Here is a 21020-nt window from a genome sequence, read left to right as displayed (position 1 = left end):
ACCGGGAGCTGCGGGCACAGGCTGAGCCTCCAGCCAGGGGAATTTGGGGGTTTTTGGGGTGCGGGCAGGGCTGCGAGGGCAGGGCCTGGCGGGGACTGACCGTTCTCCCTGTGCTGGAAGGAAGGCGAGAACTCTTTGGCAGTGATCCTGGCGATCCGCGCTTCCTCCTGCGCTTTCTGCGCCGCCGTCACGGCCGCCTCCGCCTTGGCCCTGGAGTGAGAGGTCCTGCAAGGCAACAGAGACAGCAGCACCCCGTGAGGCAGCTCCTCCCCACCTCGGGAACCCCACATCTCCCCCACCGATTCCTCCAAAACCCTTCGGCCGCGAGGGAAGAGCTGCCAGCAGAGCTTGGCCATGGCTGGGGAATGGGGGATTTTCCAACACCTTCAGGAGATGCTCCTCAACCTGGGAATCACCCAAGAAATTCAGATTTGTTCCCCCAAAAGGTCCCTCCATCCCATTTCCCACCCCGTCCCAGCAGCCTCTCTGTGCCTACAGGGTTGGATTTCAAGCTGGTTTGGTTGGTTTTTTAACCAAACCCAATTTTTGGGGGATGAAAAAAAAAAAAGAACATTTCCACGCCCACCCCCGCGTTTTGCATAAAATGCTGGATGTAAATAAATCCTGGGAGCAGAGGTAGGAGCGGGGGGTTCGGCTCTGGAGCCGCCCCCACCATCCCTTCACACATTTTGATCAGGGCACTTTTTCCCTCTGGATCAACAACTGTCCCCTGCTCTCACTGATGATTCCCCAAAGGCTTTTTTTGGATGGCATTTCATCCCATCACTCAGGATTTACAGCTTCTTGGAGAGCATCCTCCGGATGCTTTGCCCCTTTTTTTCCCCTTATCCGAGCCATCCAGGCACTTTCAAAAATTCCTGCTCCCACCCCGGTGCAGGCAGGGTTATAAATAACTCCACTGATTTCTTTTCCCTCCAAAATCAGGCCCTCCATCTCCTTTAATCATTTTTTTTTTCCCTGCCTCTCTCTGAATTCCCTCTAATTTCTCGACATCTGCGTGGAGAGGGAGTGCCATTTCTGACAGGCTCCTAAAAATGGAAAACAGGGCCAGGAATGTGCCTGCTTTGGTTGGAAGCATCGCCAGGGCTGGGGAACAGGGTGTGAGTGTGGCTCTGCTGTCACCTGTGCTCACTCCCTTTGCTCTAATAAATGCTTTTTATTCCCAGCCATTGGCTGCTCTGGAGTAACCCTGGAAGCGAATCCGAGCTGTTTTCCAGAGTTATTGGAGGTGGTTGTGGGGCTGTGGTGATGCTGCTGCAGGTCCTGAGGGTTCTCTGCGATTCATGCACCCAAAAATTGGGTTTAAATGGGTTTTTAGCCAGCTGGAGTGCAGCACTCTCCCTGCCCAGCACTCAGCTGGGGTCAGAGGAGGGGACAGAGGTGGCACAGCCCGTTCCCTGCCAGGTGTCCCTCTTGGAGGAGGAGCAGGGATGCCCCAAGGAGGAGCTGGAGAAAACTGCTGGGAGGGGAGGTTCAGGCTGCTCCCGTTTTTCATGGAATCATGGAATGGTTTGGGTTGGAAAATACTTTAAATTCCATCTCATCCCAACCCCTGCCGTGGGCAGGGACGGCTTCTACTAATCCAGGTTATTCCAGCCCTGCCAGGGATCCAGGGGCAGCCACAGCTGCTCTGGGCACCCCGTGCCACCCTCACAGATAATGGGAATCTCTTCCCAATATCCCGTCCAAATCCACCCTTTTTCAGCTTCAAGCCATTCCCCCTTGTCCTGTCCCTCCATGCCCTGTCAAAGTCCCTCTCCAGTCTCTTCTCAGCCAAATTTTTGGTACCAGCATGCTCTGTGGGAAACACTGGGGCATCAAACCTGTGCATGAAACCATCAGGGCCACCAGGAGGTTAAAATTCAGATTCTGCCCCTCCGAGCTCCTTACACCTCTGCCATCTTCCAGGGAGCTTCTCAGGGATGTGGATATTTGAAGGAGGTTAAAATTCAGAGGTTAAAACTCAGAGGTTAAAATTCTGATTCTGCCTCTCCGAGCTCATTTCACCTCTGGCATCTTCCAGGGAGCTTCTCAGGGACGTGGATATTTGAAGGAGGTTAAAATTCAGAGGTTAAGATTCAGAGGTTAAAATTCAGAGGTTAAAACTCAGAGGTTAAAATTCAGATTCTGCCTCTCTGAGCTCATTACACCTCTGCCATCTTGCAGGGGATCTTCTCAGGGACGTGGATTTGAAGCTCCTCCATCCATCGATGCCCTGGCCAGGGAGCTGCCAGGCCTGGGGCTGTCCCTGCCTGTCTGCAGCGCTTTCCCAGGTCCCTGCTGGCCCCAGTGGGGATTGACAGCGCCTGTGAGCTCCTGGATCATGCTCAGCAGCCAGGATCACCCTCAGCCCCTCTGGAGAGGCGGCTGGAGCCACTCATCCCCCCTGCCTGCCAGGGAAGGAGGCTGGAGCAGCGCTGGGGCGCTCGGGTGGAGGCAGAGCAGGAGGTGACGCTGGAGGATCACGGATCACGGCATCACTGAGGATGGAGGAGAGCTCCAGGGTCACCAAATCCAGCCTGTGACCCATCCCCACCTTGTCCAGAGCACTGAGTGCCACCTCCAGGAATTGCTGGGACAACTCCAGATGCACTCCAACCCTCCCTGGGTGGTTCCAGTGCCTGACCACCCTTTTCCAGGGAAATATTCCAACCTAAATGGATTAAAATCACCATTCCTGGGGGGTGGATGGATTTTGACCCCTGGGAAACTCACTCCAATGACTTCTGGGTCTGCTCATCCCATCACTCCCAGGATCGGCCCGGGAAGTGCAGGGAATTAAAAAAAAAAAAAAGGTAAATTGGGGGTTTGGTTAAAAAAAGGTCAAAAATCAATCCCATCAATGAGCCCCCTCTGATCCAAAATACATTTGGGGAGGGATGGAAATACTGGATTCCCTGGAGCACAGGGACACACTGGATTCCCTGAAGCTGACAGGACACACTGGATTCCCTGGAATGCTGCTGATTAATTGTTTGTAAAGCTCCCCGAGACGCTGGCAGGAGTGAAAAGCAGAATTATGGAGATCCATACGTTGCATAATAAAATCCATAAGTATTCCCAAATAAACGCCAGTAATCCTGTTAGTGCTCGCATGACTCTGTCACAGCCTAAATTTACCAGCTGTCGCCTTTCTCCACGCCTGCTGCTCGTGGCGTGTGCTAAATCTTAATTCCCACTTAATTGCCTGGAGTTAATTTCCCTGGAAAAGTGGGGTTTTTTCCTCCCTGACACATGGACAGGGCCCTGATCTCATCACTCTGCTCCTCCTTCCCTAAGTGCTGCCATAAATTTCTTTTTCTCCAGACTGGAGGCCACGGTGACAATGAGGCTGGGGCCTTCCCCATAAAACAGAATTTTGGGGTGGTTTGGGCTGGAAGGGACCTTGAAGATCATCCTGTTCCTGTGGGCTCGTGAGGGGATGGAGTGATGCAAGAGGAGCTGTTTAATTCCTCCCACCTCCGAGCATCCCCAGCCTGGGATGAATCCAGGAGCCTGGGAGAGTGGAAGGTGTCCCTGCCCGTGGCAGGGGGGGAATGGGATGGGCTTGAAGCTCCTTCCAACCAAACCATCCCATAATTCCAGGATTTTAGTGCACTTCCCCATCCAAGCTGAGCTGGGGGAGGGTGTTCAGGCAAAGATTGGGATTGGGAAGAGCCAGAGGGGGGAAAGCCAGGATGGTTTGTGCCTTTTGAGCCCCCGTTTTGGGTCTCAGGGCAGAGACACTGCTGGGGCCGGCCCAGAATATTTCATTTATTAATTTTTTGCCAAGCTGACTCACTCTTCTCGCAGGATGAGCGGGCAAGTGGTCAAACTGGCAAGGGGAGCTGGCAGGAGGCAGGGAAAAATCCCAACCAACCAGATTCCCAGAAATCCTTGCAGATCTCCTGTGATTTGGCTGGAACTGAGAGGGGAAGGGATAATACCTGAGCCTGCTTCCTAATGCCAAGTTTATCAGCTCCAGCTAATCTATAAGAAGCTGGAATCAACTGATTTGCAAGGAAGAACTTGGCTTTTTAGGAATTCCAGCAGTGACTCTGGGCTGGCTTGGAGTGAGCGAGGAGTGGATCCGAGGGTTCTGCTGCAAAGCCGGTGCTGGGGGCAGGTTTAGCCAAAAATGGGTGAACTCCCAGCAAAATCCTCAGGGATTCAGGAAGGAAGGAAGGAAAATTCAAACCAGGTGAGGCTTGAGAGGTGTTTTGGTTCCAGGAATGCTCTGGCAGGAGAACAAGTGGGACAAAGTGCTTTAAAATTAGGCTGGAAATTAGAGCGAGTTTAGAGAAGCCCAGAAAGGTTTCAGAGCTGTGAATGTGACACCTGGAATTGCCAGGATGGCACCTGGAGAAACCTGGATCACTGCTGAGTCTTTCTCCATCCGTTGTTTGAATCCATCCAGGAGAGGGATTTGCCACCTTTATTCCTAATTTTTCCAGCGTTTTTGTATGGAAAATACATTCCAATAAAAGCCAGGCACTGAACAAACCCATGCTCTGTGCTGAACACAGAGAGAAATCCACATTATTGGGAATGTTAAAAAGCATTCTATGGGTAAGATTTCTGGGAAAGAAGGTGTGCTTCCCAAAATTCACAGGGCAGCTCTGGCTGTTCTTTTCCAAGCAAAATTCTCGCTTCCCTGACCCCAAAGCCTGGCAGGGGGAAGTAGGAAATTCCTGATTTACTGTTGGGATCCTGGGCAGGGATGGAGAGGCTCAGCCCTCCTCCATCCCAGAGCTCTCCCATTATCCCAACTCCAACAGGAGCACCACGAGGCTGCAACGAGTCCCAAACCCTTTCCACCCCATAAAAGGACCCCGTGGTCCCAATTTTTATGGAAAATCTGGGAATTGGCAGGTTTCCCACAGGCTTCACTGGGAGTGGTGAGGATGGAGTTAAGCTGGCAGTGAGCTCATCCCTAATGAACAGCCTCAAGTTTTCCTAAGGGGCCGGGCTGGCTCCATCTGATCCACTTTGTCTCCAGGTCAATACTTCATCAGGCAGCTTTGGGGATGGTTTTTTTCCCCTCTTTAAATGCATCTTTATCTTCCTATAGGAGGGGATGTTTTCTCTCCCTCCATTACAGAGCTTCATGTATTTTTCAAACGGCAAAATTCAATTAAAAGACACGCCAGCTGCAAGGAAATACTTCAGGAAAAATTCAGAGAGAGCACTTGCAGGGCGTTTAAACTCGCTCATCCAAACCCCCGGGGTCGGGAAAGCCTTGGGATGCACCTTGTCCTGGGAAAGGGATGAAGGAGAAAAAGGAGATTTTCGGTGCAGCCTCCCCAGCGGGAATGCCTCGGCTGTGTGGGCTCCTCGGGGGTTGTTTTCCAGTCCTGTGGCCCTGATTGCATCCCCCGAGGAGCACAAAGCACCGGTCCCTGGGGATCGCTGCCAGTCCCAGCCCCGGGATGCTGGAGCAGCTCTGCTGAGGAGATGGGATGGGGCAGGACAGGCAATCCCATCTCCCGGAGCCCTGCCAGCCTGCAGCAGCCCCGGGAGGCTCTGCCTGCTCCGGGCAGCCAGGAGGGGAGGCTTGGCCGGGCTTCGAGCTCTCCTGGATGGGACAAATTGGGGCTGAATTATTAATAACCACTGCAGACGGTCTGGTTTCCACCTCTGCGGGAGCCTCTGTGATTTAGGGCACAGCTGCGGTGCCCATCCTTGCCTCCCTTTCCTGTTCCAGGGGTTTCTCCTGCATCCTGCATCCTGAATCCCTCATCCCTCATCCCTCATCCCTCATCCCAAATCCCTCATCCCTCATCCCGCATCCCTCATCCCGCTTCCCGTCTCTGCGGGGCTCGGGATGAGCCCAGCCCGGAGCCAGGCCCTGTCTAGACACGGCCCCGAGGGAACGGGGAGCTGGTGGCAGTGATTAACAAAACCTGTTTGTTATTTCCCCTATCTAACCTGTTTGTTATTTCTCCTATCTAACCTTTTTGTTATTTCCCCTATCCTGTTTGTTGTTTCCCCTATCTAACCTGTTTGTTATTTCCCCTATCTGGCGTTTATTGCCCCGATAAAACCCGCTCCCAATTCCAGCCTGGCTCTTCCCACAGCTCTGGCGGCTTCCCTGTTATTGCAGCAGGCTCGCCCTGAGTGATTTGTGCAGGCAGCAGCACCTCAGGGGGTGGAATATTAGACACACCAATTAGCTGTCTGCGGAGAAATTCCCATTTACCTGCTCGGCTCAGGCATTTTTCCCAGCCCGCTCTGTTTTTCTCCCCCTCCCATGGTTGGAATTCTTAATTAAGGGGAAAAAAAGCTGCTTGATGTGACCTCTGACATGATGTAACGCAGCCCCGAAGGTCTGCTGGGGCTCCTTGCAGCCAGACAAGGAGCAGGTGCTGTGCATAGCAAAGAGAGAGCCAAACTCGGCAGCTCCAGATGGAGATTTTGGGATGGGAGCATGGATGGATCACCCCTGGGCTCTGGGGAGGAGCAGGAAAGCTCCTGCTAGCAGGAGAAAAGGTTGGGAGAGGCTGGGATGGCACGGGATGGGTGGAATGGTGATGGCACGCCCCGAAAAAATGGCTCTGGAAGTCACATCTCAAGAGAATTAAGGGAAAATAAACACTCAAACCCTTTCATCCTGAGGGGAAAAAAAAATCCCCTTGATGTGTTTGTGGCTGCCCAAGAAAGCAAATCAGAGAGAAGCACTGGAAATGTTGTGCTCAAGAGGCCAAAATCCAAATTTCCTGTAGTTTTAGAGCAGGAAATGTCACCTTAGGGGGGAAATCATTCCCAAAGCAGCTGGGAGAGCTCGTGGGCAGTGGGACACAGGATGCTCGAGGTGTCCCAAAATCATGGGGGCAGGGCTGGAGCCAGGTCCTGTTCAGCTCCCTGCTCCAGGCCCCTGTGCCAGAGCCTTCCCCACCTTTACTTTTTTGGAGTTACAAATGGGGAGCGAACTCACTGAGGAACCTTTTGCCATTTTACACTGAAATTCCATTTTTAAATGCAAGTAAAGGGGAAGAAAAATCATCCCCTGCAGTGTCCTTGTGTCCTGTGCCTTGCCTTGGAGTGGCCAAAAGGAGTTTTGCTGGAGAACTGAATTCACAAAGTGGAAAAGTCCAAAGTCTCAGCAGGATAAGGATGGGCCATATCCCCAAAATTCTGGGAGCAACAGCTCAAACCACATCCCTGAGCTGGGTCATTCCCAGAGGAGAAAGATGAGAGCATCAAACGCCAGGATTGTCTCCAGCTCACCTTATTCCCACCATCCCAAAAAGGATTCCTTTATTTTATCTTGGCTTTTGCTAAACAAAAAATGCCAGGAAAATCCAAATCCATCGAGTTTGGAAGGCTGGGCCAGGTGGAGCTGGTACCCAGAGGCACATCTGGCCCCAGGATGCTCCCAGCATCTCCCTGCCCAAGGAGCACATGGAATGAGCAGGGCCAGGCAGATTCCTGCATTTCCCTCCCAGGATTTCCCTTCCTTTTAACTTTGTGCCCCAGCAAGGACAGAGCTGATGGGCTGTGCAGGGAGATGATGCCCTGGGCGTTATCCACAGCTGGCCAGAAAATCAACATCTGGACAGGAAGCCTCATCCCTGGCCATCTGTTCCATCTTGGAACGGAGCTCTGCAGGAGGCAGGTGAGCGAAAACACCAGGATTTGCCTTGGGAAAGGGTGGCTGTGAGGCCACTGTCCCCACGGAGGTCTGGCCTCTCTCCAGACTGGGCACAAATCGCCCAATCCCCCTCACTAGCCCAGCCCTGGTGGGTTCAGGCAGGAGGGAGAGGGGCTGGAGGTGCCTCCAGGGTCTGTCACCCCTTTGTGGGGCAAGTGGTGGCCCCAGCCCTGATGTCTGCAGGGAGAAAACCAGGACACCCTCCCTGTTTCCACAGCAACGAGCCTCTCCTGCCTGCCCCAAACTTCAGAGCCCACCCAGGACGAGCCACCTCCCTCATGCCCGCTGCCTGCATGGGGGTTTGAGCCCCAAAATCAGCTGCACCCCCCAAAATCCCACTTTTCCTGAGGCTTCTCAAGCTGTCCCTGAGCTGCTGGGTCCCTGCTCAGCCCCACTGCACCCTGGCCTGGCCCTTGGGAATGGGCTCCTGGTTCTTGGAAAGGGGCTCCTGGTTCTTGGAAAGGGGCTCCTGGTCCTTGGGAATGGGCTCCTGGTCCTTGGGAATGGGCTCCTGGTCCTTGGAATGGGTTCCTGATCCTTGGGAAGAGGCTCCTGGTCCTTGAAGGAGCTCCTGGTTATTGGAAATGGGCTCCTGGATATTGGAAAGGGCTCCTGGCCCTTGGGAATGGGCTCCTGGTTCTTGGGAATGGGCTCCTGGCCCTTGGGAATGGGCTCCTGGTTCTTGGGAATGGGCTCCTGGCCCTTGGGAATGGGCTCCTGGTCCTTGGAATGGGCTCCTGGTCCTTGGGAATGGGGTCCTGGTCCTTGGGAATGGGTCCCTGGTTCTTGGGAATGGGCTCCTGGTTATTTGGAACAGGCTCCTGGGTTAAATCCCCCTGGGATTTCCAGGGGGGAAATTTGCTTAGCAGGGTCTACAGTCAAATCCTTTAATTTCCTGGATTGGGAAGCCAGGACAGCTTTGTCATTTGTCCTGTGGGGAGGAGGTGACAGAAACCTCAGTGCTTGGAGCTTTTCAAACCAACTGCAGGAGCATGGAGAGCCTGGAACACCCCAGCCCATTCCCTGTGCCCTCCCCAGCATCCCAAACTCAGGGGAAAGGAAAACCAGCAAGGAAAGCACTGAATAATTTGGCTCAGCTCTGTGTTTGCCTCTTGGTTGTGCTCCTGACATGAATTTTGCCTCTGCCTGGGGAGGAAAGGGTGTGGGGTGGGACAAGGATGGGGATGTTGCTGAAGGGAAGAAGGTGGGAGCAACCAGGAAACCCCAAATGGGAGTTGGGAGAAGAAAAAAAGCACGGAGCTGGGAAAGCAGCAGAGAGAGCCCAGCCCTTCCCCTGGGTCCTTCTCCACCTCAAATTTTGGGATGCAGCATCCCTGGGACACGGCAGGAGGGACTGGGTGTCCCAGCAGCCTCCCCAGCCCCGGGAGGGTGAGGATGAGGATGGAGAGGGGCAGCCAGGGGAGGGATCTCTCCTTCCCTGCCCAAAATCCCAGGGAAAAGCAGAGCTGCAGCTTCGCTGAGCAGGAAGAGCAGCAGAAAGGGAAAGGGAAAGGGAAAGGGAAAGGGAAAGGGAAAGGGAAAGGGAAAGGGAAAGGGAAAGGGAAAGGGAAAGGGAAAGGGAAAGGGAAAGGGAAAGAAAAAGCAGCAGAAAGGGAAAGGAAAAAGAGCAGAAAGGGAAAGGAAAAGGAAAAGGAGCAGAAAGGGAAAGGAAAAGGGAAAGGGAAAGGGAAAGGGAAAGGGAAAGGGAAAGGGAAAGGAGCAGAAAGGGAAAGGAGCAGAAAGGGAAAGGGAAAGAAAAAGCAGCAGAAAGGGAAAGGAAAAGAAGCAGAAAGGGAAAGGGAAAGCAGCAGAAAGGGAAAGGGAAAGAAAAAGCAGCAGAAAAGGAAAGGGAAAGGAAAAGAAGCAGAAAGGGAAAGGGAAAGGAAAAGAAGCAGAAAGGGAAAGGGAAAGCAGCAGAAAGGGAAAGAAAAAGCAGCAGAAAAGGAAAGGGAAAGCAGCAGAAAGGGAAGGCTGGGTTTGTGTTGCTGTTTTTGGTGTATTTTGCTTCCCCTCCCGAGGGATGAAGGGCTGCCCCACCCAAAGAAGGGGAAGAGGCTCCATTGCGTCACTTTGTGCCGGGCAGGAGGAGCTCCTGGGGATCTCCGGGCGCTGGGATGGCCCCGCTGCCCTCCGGGAAGGGCTGGATCGGGACTGTCCCCGCACAGGGCACGGGGGTTTGGGACAGCTCTGCTGGCGGGGAGGGGACAGAGCCAGCGGGGACAGCGAGAGCACGAGGGGCTGGCAGCGCCCAGAACCTTGGGAATGGTTTTGGGAATGGTTTCAGGGATGTTTGTCACACACCTGGGCCGTGGATATGGGATATGTTGGTTGGGAATGGTTTCAGGGATGTTTGTCACACATGAGCCATGGACACGGGATGTTTTGGTAGGGAATGGTTTCAGGGATGTTTGCCACACACCTGAGCCATGGATACGGGATGTTTTGGTAGGGAATGGTTTTGGGAATGTTTGCCACACACCTGGGCCGTGGATACGGGATGTTTTGGTAGGGAATGGTTTCAGGGATGTTTGCCACACACCTGAGCCATGGATACGGGATGTTTTGGTAGGGAATGGTTTTGGGAATGTTTGTCACACACCTGGGCCGTGGATACGGGATGTGTTAGCTGGGAATGGATTTGGGAATTGTTTTGGGAATGGTTTCAGGGATGTTTGCCACACACCTGGGCCGTGGACACGGGATGTTTTGGTAGGGAATGGTTTCAGGGATGTTTGCCACACACCTGAGCCATGGATACGGGATGTTTTGGCTGGGAATGGATTTGGGAATGGTTTTGGCAATGTTTGTCACACACCTGGGCCATGGACACGGGATGTTTTGGCTGGGAATGGATTTGGGAATGGTTTTGGGAATGGTTTCAGGGATGTTTGTCACACACCTGGGCCATGGACACGGGATGTTTTGGTAGGGAATGGTTTCAGGGATGTTTGTCACACATCTGAGCCATGGATACGGGATGTTTTGGTAGGGAATGGTTTTGGGAATGGTTTCAAGGATGTTTGCCACACACCTGGGCCATGGACACGGGATGTTTTGGCTGGGAATGGAAAGGATGGAGAGCCCAGGAAGGGATGGAAGGAGAACATTCACCCCACACGTCCTGGTGGGCTCCAGGTGATGCCCTCAGTGACCCCATCAGTGCCCAGCCCATGGGCTGAGGTGACTCCTGCAAACCCCGAGCTCCAGCAGGGACCAGCAGCCCTTCTGCAGAGGGCCACGAGCAGAGGAATCCCCCCTGGAGCCAAAGCTGCCCAGAGAGGGGCTGGTGAGAGACCCTGCCCCACCTGGGCACCAGCTCAGCCCGTCCTGCAGCCAGCTCAGCTCTGCCCCATCCCGGCTCTGTTTGTCCCTGCTGTCCTGACCCAAGGAGGGGGACACAAAAAACCCTTTGGGGGCCCTTAACCCCCACCTCTCCTCCTCCTCCTCCTCCTTTTCCCTCTCCATCCGCAGCAGGAGCCCTTGGGGCGGCATGAGGCAGGATTAGGGTCAGAAGCCAGCACCCCCAGGCACCCAAAAAGCAGCAGCAGCAGCAAGAACCCGAAATCAAAGGCAGCCCAGACAATGGCAGGGCTGCGGGCTCAGGCCTGGCAGAGCATTAAGCAGCAGCACTACCCGGTGGGGACATTAGCACCACTCTCGGAGCACGGCTGCAGCAGCTTTGCTTTTCTCTGGCTTGGCCCGAGCTGCCTTTCTTTCCATTTTTCTCAAGAAAATACCTGCTTGGCTCTAAGAACCTCCTGCACTTTGCTGCTCGGCTCTCGGGGGCTTTTCCTGCCTGACGTCAGCCCTGGCTGCAGCATCCTGAGGGAGCATCCAGGGCGAGTCCAAACATCCCCCTCCTCCCCTCCTCACTGCCAGGATGGCTTTATTTCCTTCCTTTTCCTATTTCCCTCCAGTTTCCCTTTTCACTGTGCTAATTTGTGGCCCAGCTCCTCCTGAGACCGTGGAGCTTTAATTATATTTTTCTCCTGGTCGGTGCAAGGCTCGGCTATAATTATGCCAGGGAGAGCTTTACTTAGGAGTGACCTGGGAGCAGCATTCCCTCTGGGAGCCAGGCTGCTCCCAGGAATTCTTATTTAAGGTGCTGGGCAGCAGATCCCCAAGCTGGAGAGGAGTGAAGTGTTTGCCACGTGCCACCCATCCCCAGGACTCATCCATGTGAGTCCCTCCTTCCATAGCCAGCCCAGCCACTCATTCCAAACTGTGGAAGCAAGAGGAAACCCTGGAGAGATGGAGGGTCTGCCAGCTCTGCTTTAGAACTGCCATCAGCCACCCCGGAGAGCTGGAGTCACCCCTGATCTCCCCCTGTGCACCCATCCCCCAGCAGATGGGTTTTTTGGCTGTGCCAAAAACCAGCAGCTGGGCTGAGCTCCCTGGCCCACCTTTGTTGCCTGGATATTTTATTTTCGAGGATAATGGCACACCAGAGCCTACAGAGAATTTGCCTGAGGTGTCAATTAGCACTAATGAGACGGGACTTGGGGTGTCCAGTGCATCCTTCATCCTTCCAGGGTGGCAGCAGAAAGAGTGCTGCCTCTGGGCTGATTTCAGAGGGATTTGTTTGTCCCTGCTGTCCTGACCAGAGCACTGATTTGAGAGGGAATGAAGATCTCCCAGAGCACTCAGAGAACCCCCTCAACATTCCCTTTAAACAAGCTGGGAAAGAATTCCCTCTTTGTCTCCCCCTGGTCATGGAATCATGGAAAGATTTGGGTTGGAAGGGATCTTAAAGTTCATCCAGTCCCACCCCTGCCACGGGCAGGGATCCCTTCCCTTCCCCTTCCAAACTTTCTCCTGGCCTTGAGCCCTTCCAGGGATGGGCCAGCTGCCATCAGCAGGAGTTCCTCACCCTCATTCACATCCCTTCCTCCTTGCTCACTTCACCTGAACAATTCCAGAGAATCAGAGGGAATTGTGCATTCCCCCACTTAAATCACAGCAAAGAAAATTTAAGAGAATCTCCTCTTGACCCTAAAAGAAATCCCTCAAACGTGCAGATATCACTGTGCTCTACTCAGGCTCCAGCAACTTTAGGAAAGCAATTTACTTGTCTCCAGCACGCTGTGTTTTTAGCCTACTTTCCTCAGGAAATGGGGCTCACTCCTGTGATTGTGCTGTTTATATATCTATATGCCATCACTCCCACACTAATAACTTTTGAACGTGTTGGCCAATTCCAACCAAATCTGACAGAGCGGCAGAGTTTTCAAAAATACTGAATTCTTACAAATTTAATGAAAGCCGTGGGTGGGCACATATTTTTTTTTTTTTTCCCCACCAAGGGAAAGGCTGCAGAGTGAACTCAGTATGATCAGACAGAAAAGAATACACACACACACAGAGCCACGCCGGGAAATTGGAGTTTATGTTGGCATTAGAGGGGGGATGTTCCACCCCTGAGCCCCAAAACCTCGGGAATGAGCACCAGGGTTCTCCCCCAGTTCTGCTTTGTGGCCTTTGGATGATGCAGTTTGGTGTGGGCACTGCAGGGGAGGGTTCCTTCATTAGGAAGCTTTAAAATTAAATCCGACTAAGATTAATAAGAAAGCTTTTCCAGCTGGATCTCAGTATGTAAAACCTTGCTCTGCTCTGGTTCTGCAGGCTCAGGGACTCTGCCAAAACCCTCAGGAGGGGGGAGAGCTCGAGCTGAGGGATTGGAGGTTTCAGACAAAGCGGTTTAAGGTAAAAGAGCAGAGATTTACATGGGATATTGGGAAGGAATCCTTCCCTGGACCCACCTAATCCCATCCAGCTCCAGCTCTCCATCCTCCACCCTCCACTCCCCAGCAGAGCCCTGGACCACCCAGTCAGTGCAGGGCAGGGAGGTGTTCACAACTGCCATTCCTGACTTGATTTCTTCCTCTTCTCTCCCATAATTAGAGGTGAATATTACATGTCAAGAGCTCATTAAGCATTTCTAGCAATCCCACTCTCATGGTGTTCCAGGATCATCACCACTGGGGGATTGAGGATGCTCAGGTGCTCAGACCCAGCATCCCATGGCAGACTGGAGCTCCACATTTCCAACAGCACACTGGAGCTCCACATTCCCAGGATCCATCCCACAGCACACTGGAGCTCCACATTCCCAGGATCCACCCCACAGCACACTGGAGCTCCACATTCCCAGGATCCATCCCACAGCACATTGGAGCTCCACATTCCCAGGATCCAACCCACAGCACACTGGAGCTCCACATTCCCAGGATCCATCCCACAGCACATTGGAGCTCCACATTCCCAGGATCCACCCCACAGCACACTGGAGCTCCACATTCCCAGGATCCATCCCACAGCACATTGGAGCTCCACATTCCCAGGATCCAACCCACAGCACACTGGAGCTCCACATTCCCAGGATCCATCCCACAACACACTGGAGCTCCACATTCCCAGGATCCATCCCACAGCACATTGGAGCTCCACATTCCCAGGATCCAACCCACAGAACACTGGAGCTCCACATTCCCAGGATCCATCCCACGGCACACTGGAGCTCCACATTCCCAGTTCTGCAGCCTTTCGAGGCATTCCCAACCATCCCCAGACCACAGGAAAAGATCTGGCCTTCCCACTCCTCTGCAATCTGCTTCCTACCTGCCATTCTAGTGAGATTTTTGATTTTTTTTCCCAACCATCAGCTCGAAAACATCATCAAGCCCAAATGTGCTCCCAAAGCAGGCCCGGGAGGCTCATTCATATTGCAGATAAGCCCTTGGCAGACGTGCTGATAAAGATTTCAAGTGTGACTCTGCATACAAATATTCCAGACCCAACAATTAATCCAGCACAGGAGGCTGAGGAGGTACCTGGGTTTTTCCCCTAACCCCAGCCCTTTTTCCCAGCCTGGCTGCTAAATATAGCCCTCGCTCAGAAAACAGAAAGGAATGACATGCTCCAATAAACCACCCCAAAATGTGATACAAAGAGCCCTGAATTCTCCAGAGGAGCTTTTCCTCCTCGCCTCACCGCTGGTCTGGGAGCTTCCTGCAAGGCACAGAGCTCCAGGTGCCTTTTGGGAGCCAGCTACAGGGTGCTTGAGCTGGCCCTGCTTTGAGCTGGGACCTTATTTCAACTTAAATTAGACGTGGCTAGTTTTCCCCTTCCCTCCTGCTGGTTTCCAGCAGATCCCAGCTCTGGATCTCTGAGCAGTTCCATGAGGGCTGCACAGGGAGAAGGGGCATTGTAGGGTACCCAGATCTGCTGCTTTCCAGCAGAGCCTCCACAGGGCTGAAGACACATATTTGACCGGTTTTCCACTCAAAACCCCTTTTGGGAATGGAAATAGCTGGGAATCCTCCCTGCACAGGCCAGCCCTGGGATGGTTCCTCTTGGCTGTGAGTGAGGCAGAGGATTTGGGCAAGCTCAGGAGCTCTCCTGCTTATCCACAAGGACAGGGAAAAATGGGATAAATAACCCAGCACTCTCGAAGTGACAGCGCTCAGCCTGTGACACCACCAAAGTGCCACCACCCCCTGCCCAGGTGGCTCTGGTGACCCTGCATGGCCTCCCTGCCTCACCTGGGGAGGTTGTGCATCCCCAGCCCACCGGGAATTTACCAGAGGGACAACTGGGCTTGGATCCACCCTGTTTCGAGCAGCACCCCAAAGCTTGGGCAAGCCCAAAGCTGCTGCGAGGTCCACGTGGCACCAACCTGCAGATCCACCACGAGCCTCTATCCTCCAGCAACACCCCTGCCACAACAAAAACTCCCAAATCCCCAGGGCGGGATCCCAGCTCAGACACACCGGGACGGGCAGGAACCGCCTTACCTGGACGCCGCGATCTCCGCTTTCTGCTTGGCGATGGTGGCCGCCCTCTCGGCCGCCTCCACGGCCCGATCCACCTTCTCCCGGATCTTGCTGGCGCGCAGCGGGATGAGGTTCTTCCTCTTGCCGCTGACCAGGATGTTCTGCTTGTACTTGCCCTCCTCCTTGGTGCCGTCGGGGAAGGTCATGCAGCCGTAGCCGTGGCGCTTGTTGTTGGCCCACTCGCCCTCGTACTTGAGCCCGTCCGAGCGCTGGCTCACGCCCGAGCCCGAGCGCTTGTCGTTCTTCCACTCGCCCACGTAGATCTCGGTGGTGGTGGCGTCGATGTCGTCTTCGATGACCGAGAGCTCGGCCTCGCCCTCGCCCAGGCTGATGGTGGAGTTGATGTCGCTGGCGGTGGAGCTGACCGTGCTCATGCCGGCCTCGCTCCGGAACGAGCTCTGCTTGCTCCGCTGGCTGGCCAAGGAGCTCTTGGACTCGGACTTGCGGAGCTTGAGCCCGCTCAGCAGCGAGCGCCGGAAGATTCCCTTCTTCTTGCTCTTGAGGATCTCGGCGTCGCTGTGGGCCATGAGGACGAAGCCGCCGCGGGACACGGCCGGGCTGCCGGCCACGGCGGGCGAGGCGTCGGGGTGCAGCGCCGTGCCGTTGGTGTGCTCGCTGCGCAGGGAGTTGATGGACGTCCTCAGGGGTGACCTGATGACCGCAGCCATGCCGTAGGGAACGCTCTGCCGGACGCCGTAACCCTGGCGCATCCCTCCGACCCACTGGCCCTGGTATGTCCCTGCGGAGAGGAGACAAAAGCAAACGGAGGGGAGGTCGTGGCAGCAAACTCCTCCGGGAGATCTTTGCAGCTAAGGAATCCCAGTCCCATCTCCGGGATGAGGGTTGCAACGTTAGGTTGTGGAGGGAAAATTGATTGGAGTCACAGAATTCACAGAATGACCAGGTTGGAAGAGACCTTCAAGATCATCGAGTCCAACCCAGCCCCAACACCTCAACTAAACCTTGGCAGCCGGTGCCACAGCAGTTGGAAGAGACCTTCAAGATCATCGAGTCCAATCCAGCCCCAGCACCCCAACTCAACCCTGGCACCCGGTGCCACATCCAGGCTTTGTTAACCACACCCAGGGATGGTGACTCCACCAGCGCCACTCCAGATTGCAGGCTTGCACTCTAGCTGCAGCATGGCGGTGTTAGAAACCATCCAAGGCATCAAGGAAGTGCCCCTTGGATCAATCCCTAACGTGAAGGGGAAGGGAGCAGGGGTGTGGAGTGGGGGAATGGTTATCCAGGAGCACACTCCGTGCTGCTGGCAGCGATGGCATCTCACAGTGCACGGATAATGTATAACAATACATTTATTTATGCACACAGTGCCTTCATCCGGTGTGCTGGGGAAGGAAGCAGCGCTATAGAAATAAAGGCCTCAAGGGGAGAGATCCATTTGGATATTCCCCTTGGAATTGTGTCCCTGTTGGAGCTCCTACATTTGCGTGGGAACTTCCTGGAGATTTTTAACTGGTTGGTGGTGGCACAAAACACACACAGGGCTCCACCATGGCACTGGGAATGGGGGGACAAGGAGCCCACCCACCCAGCTGGACCTCAGCACCCTCTCCGTGCACCGAACTACGGGTTGGGTGGTAATCTGCTCAGGGCTCCTAATCCCATCCCCTCCTGGAGCTCGGAGGTTGGCACAATTCCACGCCTTATCCCAGCCCATTGAACTGCAGGGCTTCTTTTATTCTTAGGTCGGCTTAATCTTCTCCAGAACAACTCGAGATGCAGTGATCCACTGTGAGCCCTCCTGGGGCAGACCGAGGAGCCCGAGGATGGCTCCAAGCTGGGCCCTGGAGCTGCTGGAATGCTGTGAGCAGTGCCAGCCCCGGGATGTGAGGAGCTGGGATGGGCACAGGCAGCACCTCCCAGCAGTGGGATCTTCCTTTGTGCCAGCCCCATTCCCACATGCCCAGGGAGCCTCAAATCGCCCTGCCAAAACTGAACCCTGCTTGATTCGGGCCAGTCCTACCCCAGCACTCCCTGAGGAATTTCCCTGCCCAGTCCTGGGGCTCAGCAGCAGAGAAGGGATCTGGGCTGGAGCAGCCCATGCTGAGCACAGGAACTGCTTCCTGAGAGTGTGAAACCAGCACCTGGCCACATTTTGGGGTGTATTTTGGGGTGTATTTTGGGGTGCTTCAGCTGTCTTTTTAGCTGCCAGTGCTTTGAACAAATCCCCCAGGATTTGGGCATCCTTCCCCGTGCTCCAATGGCATTGCATTATTGGGGTGGCAGCTTTGTGCACCCCAAAAATCCAGCAGGCCCAAGGTGGGACCCCACAGAGCCTGCCCTGGAGAGGCAGGAACAGGCAGGATTTACTGAGGGTTTATAGGATTAGCACCGGGATTAGGGCAGGCACTGGCAGGGCAGGGCGAGGAGTGGTGACAGGGAGAAGGATGGGGGGAACATGCAGGATGCAGCTCAGGGGACACAGCAGACGTGTCCTCTTGGGGGGGGTTTGAGCAGCGAGCCTGCCTTGTCGCCTGTGGTGTCCCCAAGAACGGGGAACAAGCAGTGCCATGCACCCACAGCTCTCCCCATGCCTGGCATGGTGGCTGTGGCAGAGCCTGCCAAGGTGTCCCTGTGTTCCCTGGGCACCTGGCAGCTCCTCTCTTCCCTTCCTGGCTCCATTTCAGAGTATCTCAGCAGGACAATGGAGCAACCTGGGGAAAGATTCCTCCCAGATCCCAAGTCTCTGTGCCAAGGAGCCCCCAGGGTGGTTTGGGATGTCCTCACACAGTGCTCCTGCTTCCCTGGAGATGGATTCGGTGGGTTTCAGGGAAAGATGCCAGTGTGGGCAAGAGCACAAGGAAAACAGTTCCTGCATGAGATCCACCAGATCCCACCCTGCCCACGTCCCCATCTTCCTTTCCCTTGGCTGAATCCCTTGACTTGAGCCCTGACCACACACAGGTCCCCTCATCCTCCTCATCTCCTGGCAAACGTGCAGCTGAAAAACCTCCTTGGATTCAGCTGGAGCAGCGTGAAGGATCCCAGCCCTGTGCTGAAAACCTGAGGGACTGGCAGGGAGCAGAACAAAGCGCTGTGGGCTGGACACCAGTGGTAAATTGGTCACAGCAGTCACAGCTGCAGCCTGTGCCTGTCCCCAGCCAGGCTGGAATGGCACAGCTGCCAGGAGCAGTCTCTCCTCAGCATCTCCTTGGCAAGGTGGATTTTCCAGCCACTCCATCCCTCTTGCTTGTCCTCTCCCAGCACCGTGGAGCAACTCCCAGCCCCCAGCTCTGCATTTTTGGGTGTTGTTTCTTCCCTGCAGGAGGCAGCAGCATGGATTATCCCTAGGGATTGCCTCAGAGGCCACGCTCGTGTCCCTGATGGCCACCAAGACATCTGGGCAGCTTCATGGCCACCAGCAGATCCAAGAGCTTCCTGCCAGGGAGCTCAGCCCTTCCTCAGCAGCAGCGCTCTGTGAGAGCCCAGCACATCCCTCTGGCTGCTCTGGCTGCCTCCAGACCCTGGCAGGGGGCTCGGAGACCTTGGCACAAAGTCAAAAACACCATTTGAGCCCATGGAAAAAGCTGTCAACTCTGTATGAGGAATTACAAGCCACAAGGGTTTGAGTAGTGTGGTAGTTGAGATAACACAGGGTGGAAAAGTAGAATTTTGGGTTTTTTTAGACTAGGATTCAGGGGGTCAAGATGGAGGGATTTGGGTGTGTCCTGACCTTCTTCTCATTCTTCTTGTCCTCCATGTCTTGCTGTGATGGTGACACTTTTCTATTTGGTTTAAGGCAGAGACACACTGTCCAACATAAATGATAGATATTGGCACAATACTGTAAACACAGCACAGATAGTTTTTGGTATAAAACTTCACCTCAGAGGGCAGACAGAATGTCATGGACTTCCTGCTAGACAGAGCTCAGCAGGTCAGAGAAAGAATGTTCCAGATAAGAGAAAATAAACAACCTCGAGAAGCTGACCCTACGCATTTTAGACTCCTTTGGCTGCACGGGCTGGGAAAGGAGGACTTTTACTTTCTTGGGCTCATCCCGACACACAGAGACACACAGACTCTGAGAGCACTCCTTCCTTGCCCTGACTTGGTGATGTTTCAAACCCCTGGACATCCAGGATTTGGCCATGGGCAGCGGGAGGCTCCGGAGCCATTGGATCTGCATTGCTGAGCTCCTCCCGAGCCCCGCTCAGCTTAACCTCTGCCCCAACATTTGCAGATATGTGCACAAAGCTTGGTCTCACACGGAGCCCGGAGACTCCTTGTCCCTGCAGAGGAAACGGGATTTCAGGATATTCCCCTTCACGTGCCAGGATGTGTGGATATCCTCAGTTCAGCCAGAGAGAAAAAGAGAGTGAAAAAACCTGGGAAAAAGTCTGAGAGGAATGTGAACAATCTATTATCTTGCTTTCTATTTGTATTGTTTATAGATATGTTCTACCACGCTGACCTAAGCCCAGTGCACCGATCAGGTGAAATGTTTTTACTTTAAGAGCAATGGAGTTAATGTTCACATGTTTTCTATAAAAGAGAGAGGTGCTTTTGAATAAAGATTCATTTTCCTTCCGAAATGGTGCGAGTCATTTCGCCCGTCCTTGGCTCAACAGCGTCAAGGATGGACCGGCTGCAGCTGCTCCAGGCTCGGGAGGTGGAAAGGGAAGGTGCAGCAGGAATGTGGCACGGTGGGGACAGCAGGGTGGGGCTGGGAGGGGTGGAACGAGCATTCCTGATGGGACAGAATCATCTGCCAAGGTGCTGAAGGGGGAATTGCAAGGATTTTGGTTCTGAGCACCTCACCGGGTCAGGATGCGGGAGGGGAACGTGTCTGCCTTGGGATGGGAGGCAGGGAGCAGCCCAAGGCAGTCCCACCCATTGATTGCCCAAAGGCACCGTGATGGAGGAGAACCCCTGGGGAGGAAAAGGTCCCAGCCTCTTTCCTCAGCCATGCAGGCCACTCCTATGGATGCCTCCAAGGATCCAAAAATATCCATCCCACTTCTGGGTGGCCCTTTTGCACGGGGCAAAAAGGACAAAGAGAGAGAAGAAATTCTTGGATGTGGAAAGTCAAGATAAAGGTGAGGAAGTGGCCACGTCCATGCCAAGCAGAGCTAAGGAGAGGCTTGGAGAAAACAACTGGAGCCATCCCAAAAGATGGATTGGAGGGAAAAACCCTATTTCAGAAATAACTGCGGAAGTGTAAGAAAGGGAACAGGCTCATAGGAAAGACAGGGATTGATGGAAACACGGAGAGAAGACAAGGGGCAGTGCTGTTGGACACATTCACTGGTGTTCCTAGTCCTGAATTTGGGATTGTTTTTTGGCTCTCTCCCCTTGGAGCAGGGCTGGCTTGTTTCCAGAACTCCTGCAGGAATTGCCATGGCTTTGAGGAAAGTGCAGAGCCCCATCCTTGGCCAGAGGCAGCAGGGCTGAGAGCAGAGAGCAGGAAGTCCCTGGCCTGGGCAGCATCATTCCTGATCCTCCAGCAGTGGCAGGGAGCAGCACTTCCTCAGCATTTGGCTAAAATCCATCCTGGGAGAAAGCTGAGAGTC

The 21020-nt window shown here is 54.2% G+C and overlaps 1 protein-coding gene across 1 annotated transcript in view; it reads right to left on the bottom strand.

Annotated features, from left to right (window-relative positions):
* JPH3 (junctophilin 3) overlaps positions 1 to 21020 on the bottom strand; it is a 50154-nt gene that overhangs the window by 17659 nt on the left and 11475 nt on the right. The window contains exons 2-3 of the mRNA XM_031505897.3: positions 15445 to 16222; positions 101 to 225 (exon numbers count right to left, since the gene is read on the bottom strand). Of these exons, the coding sequence (XP_031361757.1) occupies positions 101 to 225; positions 15445 to 16222 (903 nt within the window). The remainder of the gene's footprint in view (positions 1 to 100; positions 226 to 15444; positions 16223 to 21020) is intronic.

This window comes from Lonchura striata, chromosome 11 (assembly GCF_050655825.1).
Source record: "Lonchura striata isolate lonStrDom1 chromosome 11, ASM5065582v1, whole genome shotgun sequence".
In the NCBI taxonomy this organism is placed as follows: domain Eukaryota; kingdom Metazoa; phylum Chordata; class Aves; order Passeriformes; family Estrildidae; genus Lonchura; species Lonchura striata.
Note: the sequence above shows the minus strand (reverse complement) of the source record. Positions and strands in the feature narration are given on the sequence as shown.